Here is a 6,499-nt window from a genome sequence, read left to right on the forward strand (position 1 = left end):
ATAATGTGATATATATAAAATATTAAGAGTATGTAGAGTTTGGGAGAGATGATATGTATATATATTTTTTTCCATTTCTTCTAAGCGAGTGTGTGAATGGTCCAGAGAAAGGTCTTCTAGAACAAACACTTACTGACATATTCTAGACAGCGAGGAAACGTGTCAGACTTCATCGGAAGAGGAAACAAATGTGACAATATCTGATGGCTCAAATCTCACTATTTATACCATGAAGAAAAGAAGTATACTGCCTTAAAATACAAAAGACAACAACAACATCCTTCAATGAAATTCCTTCTTGAAGATCTTTGACTACGGTTTACATTGACAAAGATCACAAGGCTTGCTGGCTCATTATCAGTGAGCACAGCCCATTAAGACCAGTTCAACATCCACAGTAGTCACAGAAAAATACAGAATGCATATAGAACGTGATAAACTGTTAATTTAATTTGTCAATAAATTTTTTTTATACAAGCCAAAGGAGGCAATGTATTTCAGTGCTTGAAAAAAAACTTCATCTCTGAGGCCATAAATGAGAGGACTCAGACATCTTGGTGCAAGAAAAAACAGTAAGAAATTTAAGTACCTGACAATTTCATATAAACTTAAGTTAATATAAAAAAAAGCACTTTCAATGAACGGGCACCACAGCTGGATGAGACAGAGCAGCAGCTGAAAACCATGAAGAGCCACTGTTCTGAGCCCTTTCTTTGATGACTTTTTATCTTCTCCTGATGCAGCTTTGGCCACTTTCAGTATTTTAATATAGGAGAAAACAATGATGATGCTCATAATCAAAAATTGGAGTTGATATATAGCTGACCTAAGATTATGCTGCCATATGTAAAGCATAAACAACTCCACTGAACAGAACTGATATTGTTTGTAAAAGCTCAGAGATGCTGATACAAACAAGGAGGAGAAAATTAGAATGCCTGGTACAGAGCTGATGCCATGAATGATGAGGATACAGTTAATTGTATTACGGGTAGAGCTCAGCTCTCCATGGCGCAGGGGCATGCAAATGGCCACATAGCGCTCCAGGGTCATTGCTGCCAGAGTAACTGGCGTGACTGTAACATACACAAGTACCACAAGAAAGATGATGACACATATCCAAACTTGTATGGACCACCAAAGGCCCAACATATTGATTAATCTATGGAAGATAGACTGATCTAAATTATTCATTTTCCTCCAGAAAATATAGATGACGCACTGGCATGGTCAATCAAAAAACAATGAGCCCAAATTCAGGCCTAAACATTTGCTCAAACACTTATTCAGTGTAAATTCTAAGGTAGCAGGTCGATGACTTTATGGCTTTATGAGTGATGTACTCATCCTCTCGAGGTCAGCCACTAACCAGCTGTAGGGATAGGTATAGTTAGCATTTTATCTTTACCTTATCCATACCCTTATTGATCCAGCTAATACTATCATTGGTTCTTTATCATTACTGAAGAACTGGGTTTCTTTAGAGCCCAACCGATATTGGATTTTTGGGGCCGATAACGATATTAGGGAGTAAAAGAATTCAGATATCGATATATTGGCTGATCTATATATATAAACACTCGTGAAAAAGATATGTAATGAAAGCAGGATATTTTACAGTTTAACAATAAACTTTATTGTCCAAAATTATTTCAGTTAACTGAAACAGTAAATTTCCCAGGGAATTACATAAAATAATCATAAAAATGAATAACTATAAATAATAAGCATGACAACAAATATGTATTTATATGTTTTATATATATATATATTTAACATGAATAAAAAACAATGGATCAAATATACATAAAATGCTGCCGATATAACTTGACCCAAGCATTTCCACTGCATTATTGCTTCTTAATAAAAGTATTCATATCATATCAAAGAATATATGTGCTGATATCGATATATCTGTGATAGGCCAATCGGCCGACCGATAAATCGGTCAGGCTCTAGGTTTTTTTTTTTTCAAATAATCATTTTTAAAAAGAATAAATTCAATTTATTGTCTCAGCCGGTTGCTCAATTTGCAACAATCTATCACAAATCTTAAAATGTGACAAACTAAAATGATCAGTTAGACTTATATATGCACAGCTTTTATTTTAGCAGTTCGCAATATGCTTAACCAGCACAATGTTGTGTAAAAGACACAGGGAGACATGGGTCAAAATAGATGAAAACATGTTTTTTGCATGTTTAACTGGTGATTTCATAAAGTACTTATTGGCCTTATGTGTGCATGTGTGCATGTGTACTGAGTATGCAGCCCCACCTCGCCCAGAGAGCAGAGAAGAGAAGCAGTGCAACTGTACATGACTAATAGAAAAAAAAATATGGCAGTTTATAGTGATCGTCAAAATAAATCAATGTATGGGAAATGAAGCGTCGAATTACATTATCAAAATCGAAATTTTTTCAGCGTCGACTACTATTTATACCATGAAGCAAAGAAGCATTGACTTAAAAACACAAATGCCAACATCAACAACCCTCAATCCCTCTAGCTCAATTAAATTCTTTCTTGACTACAGTGTACTTTGACAAAGATCACAAAGAAGTATCAATATTACATGTCACTACAGGACTGACAGTAACATTGTCCAGTTAATAAATCTAATCAGCAATATGGACTCAATAACATTAACATGATGTGTACTAGAGAATTGAATTACATGCTGCATTTCCATATTTAGCTATAACTGTGCTGAACTATGTAAAAAAAACGTCATGACTGACAGCTGCCAAGCATCTCATTGATTATCATATGCTCATAACAATGTCATGTAAGACCTGATACTGATCCATCATCACTGATACTGTGGTTTTTTGTGGAAAAAACTCAGAGGCCTGCTGGCTCATTATCAGTGAGCACAGCCCATTAAGACCAGTTCAACATCCACAGTAGTCATAGAAAAATACAGAATGCACATAGAATGTGATTAACTGTTAATTTAATTTATCAATAAGATTTTGTTTATACAAGCCAAAGGAGGCAATGTATTTCAGTGCTTGAAAGAAAACTTCATCTCTGAGGCCATAAATGAGAGGACTCAGACATCTCGGTGCAAGATAAAACAGTAAGAAATTTAGGTACCTAGCAATTTCATATAAACTGAAGTTAATCTGAAGCAAAGCAACTTCTATAAACGGGCACCACAGCTGGATGAGACAGAGCAGCAGCTGAAAACCATGAAGAGCCACTGTTCTGAGCCCTTTCTTTGATGACTTTTTATCTTCTCCTGATGCAGCTTTGGCCACTTTCATTATTTTAATATAGGAGAAAACAATGATGATGCTCATAATCAAAAATTGGAGTTGATATATAGCTGACCTAAGATTATGCTGCCATATGTAAAGCATAAACAACTCCACTGAACAGAACTGATATTGTTTGTAAAAGCTCAGAGATGCTGATACAAACAAGGAGGAGAAAATTAGAATGCCTGGTACAGAGCTGATGCCATGAATAAGGAAGATACAGTTCATTGTATTACGGGTAGAGCTCAGCTCTCCATGGCGCAGGGGCATGCAAATGGCCACATAGCGCTCCAGGGTCATTGCTGCCAGAGTAACTGGCGTGACTGTAACATACACAAGTACCACAAGAAAGATGATGACACATATCCAAACTTGTATGGTAATTTGAAAATGGGTGAAGATGAGAAGGATATCAGACATAAACAACAAGAAACTATCCGACAGTAATGTAACAGCAAACAAGATGTAGCGTGTAGTTGTGTAGAAATACTCCTTTTTAAAAAAGGTTATGATGAGCAACAAGTTGATGAAAAGAAAAATCATCACCAATGACTGTAGAACAACGAACTTGACCGTTCGCAGCAAGAAATCATCACCAGCCAATGAGTTGTTAGCAGCCATGTCTTCATATGTTTTCTAAGCAAACACACACTTTTTTTAGCCACGACCAAAAATCCACTTAAGTGTCATTATGTAACATGTCTGTCAATACAAATTCAGATTCTTTTTGCAAAGTCCATCTGAACTGTTCAGATGCTGTGTTAAAGACAGCTGTTTACCAAGCCCTCCATGTTGTTTACAGACTAATGTCTTCTGCTGAGCTCTGTGCAGCCTTCTGAGAGAGGGCTGTGCGCAATGACTTTAAAGACTACAGGATCCAAAAATATCACATGAAACTTTGCTCACCATAGTGTTGTCATCACCACCTCACTGGCTCATGTCAACCCTCTGAGGTCTAAGGCTATTTTCTCGATTTTTACATCATTTCATAAATTCATCTTTTGTAGGTACCTGCCTATACGTATAATACCCAAGTGTTATAAGTGCTTTATGTAAACTGAGGGCCCCGTTTTTTCACTGTGTAAAGATATAATTTGGCCCAAATGTTGAAAAGTCAATTTTTTTTTAAATTTTTCTAACTTTATTCATGTGGATGAATTGTTTCGGTGCTTGAAATGGGTTTACCAAGTCTCTGATTCACAAAAGAAGTGGAATAAATGAACAAAAATAGATGTATAAATGTAGATGTATAAAATATGTCTAAAGCCAAATTATGTAATATTACTGTGGCCCTGAGAGCTCCACGCACTGGCTTTGCATGTGTTTTTTTTCTTAAGTTGCAGTTCGTTGAGCTCTCAGGGCCACTGTATAATATAATTTTTTGAGCAGAAGTGTTGTCTGTCACTCTGCTTTCACCAAATGTCAGATCGACTGAGATGAATGGGATTGAATAATGGGATGTGTTTAACTGAAAGATTTGCATAATTACATTTTTTTTTTTAACAAAATATTTACTATACAAAAAGATTCCAAAAATGTAGTAGATGTGCCCATCCTATAAAACATGAACTGATGAAACAATGTGAGAAGGAAACATCTGAAGAAAAGCATGACGTCACTGATGGGTAGGCCTTCCTATTGTATCTCATAAAAATTTCAGAAGGAAACTATAATGTAAAAGAGTTTTTTTCTTCCTATGAACGAAAAAAAACCAGAAGAAACACTATTTACAATATTTATATAATGTACATGTTTTCATGATTTCGAATCTCCATTCAGCCATTCTGCAAAACAGTTTCTTTCCAGCTGCAGGCAAAAGGCTGGCCTTTTCTTTTGCAGTGTTCACACCTCCTGCGACCTGTGGTGGGTCTCATGCTTGGGCCTGCTACAATGACACCAGCAATAGGCACAGGAAGATGAATGGGCAACATTCAACTGAATATTGAGCCAGATGTTCGACTGAGACCGTCGTCCATTGTTCCAGACATCAGGCATTTGGTGGCCGCTATGCAATGTCAGCCGTCTCATTAGGTGAGTCGACAAATTGTTGGCCTATTGTTGAACCGATCCACTGCAGCTATATATTTATCAAAAAGTAAGAGTGCAATGTTTTAATTTTGTTTTGTTGCAATTGTTAATTTACTTATTTAAACATTTTTCTTCTGGTTATGCCTACACGCTGAATTTACAGTACAATCACATTGAATTTGTGTCTGTTTGAAGGCTTATTGATTTGATATAAAACATGTCATTTTTCATGAATCAGCTGTGGAAAAGCGCAAACACAATAATGCAATGAGTACAATGTTGTAATTTTATGTCTCTGCAATAATGGTCATTGCTTGCAAGTTTGGTCTGGTTATGCCCGTGCTGAATTTACAGCATATGTAGACCTACATTGGTTTTAAGGTTTGTTAATAGGCCTATTGATTTATTTCTCATTTGTTGAATGATACCATGATATAATACGTAATAATTTATTCATTAATTAGCCTATTGCAGACAGTCTGTTTTATGTTGTGCTGATGGACAGATTCTTGAAAACTCATGTACAGTCGCACTACTTCACTGTCGTCTGCTCTTTACACAACATCGCTTATTGATCATGCCAGAGTGTCATTTAGATTTCCCAGAGGGAAATTAATCATTTACCTTAATCAACTATTCGATAAAATAGTTGATAGATTTACCGTTCGTAAAATAGTTATAAGTTATAATAAAAAATTAGTGGCATCCCTATGACCATCCCAGATCCATCTTATGGAGCCTCTGCCAGACTTTTTGATGTGGGCATTCACATCTGTCTGAGGGCAGTCCTTGTTGTTTTCCCTGTAGGTTCCACAGGCAGCAAACCTGTGGTAATGGAGAGCCCTGAAGCACTCTGGGCTAGAATAAAAATTGTCTATGTAGATATGGTAACAACAACAACATCAAAGGACAGGCCATGTCAGGGCAAGATGTCCACTGTGTAGCCATTCCTTGAATCAGCCAACACATACAGCTTGAATCCCCATTTTATGGATTTTGCCTTCATGTACTGGATCATCCCCGCTTGAGCCTTGGAGGCAGCCATTCTCTCATTCATGGCCAGGTCTCTGTAGGGGTGATAAAATAACTAGCTTGCATTCTTGACGGTGTCCATGAGAGGCTTTACTCTGAAGAGTTTGTGGTGGTTTGGATTGTGCCCTTCATTCAGTCATTTTCTAGATCCTCATCAGGATTGCTGAGATTAATG

The 6,499-nt window shown here is 36.7% G+C and overlaps 1 protein-coding gene and 1 pseudogene across 1 annotated transcript; both read right to left on the reverse strand.

The window, feature by feature from the left end:
* Positions 1-447: 447 nt before the first annotated feature.
* On the reverse strand, positions 448-1,053 carry LOC111653632 (odorant receptor 131-2-like). The gene has a single exon (XM_023404256.2). The coding sequence runs from the start codon at positions 1,051-1,053 to the stop codon at positions 448-450; it is 606 nt and encodes a 201-aa protein (XP_023260024.2).
* Positions 1,054-2,952: 1,899 nt separating this feature from the next.
* Positions 2,953-3,937, reverse strand: LOC111653633 (odorant receptor 131-2 pseudogene; annotated as a pseudogene).
* Between the last annotated feature and the right edge of the window lie 2,562 nt (positions 3,938-6,499).

This window comes from Seriola lalandi, unplaced genomic scaffold, assembly GCF_002814215.2.
Source record: "Seriola lalandi dorsalis isolate HSWRI2012SDOR001 ecotype SW California unplaced genomic scaffold, Sedor1 jcf7180002054237, whole genome shotgun sequence".
Taxonomy (NCBI): domain Eukaryota; kingdom Metazoa; phylum Chordata; class Actinopteri; order Carangiformes; family Carangidae; genus Seriola; species Seriola lalandi.

What these genes read in the sequence shown, in the direction of transcription:
- LOC111653632 (XM_023404256.2), bottom strand. Translation starts at nt 1,053, where the DNA reads ATGACCCTGGAGCGCTATGTGGCCATTTGCATGCCCCTGCGCCATGGA.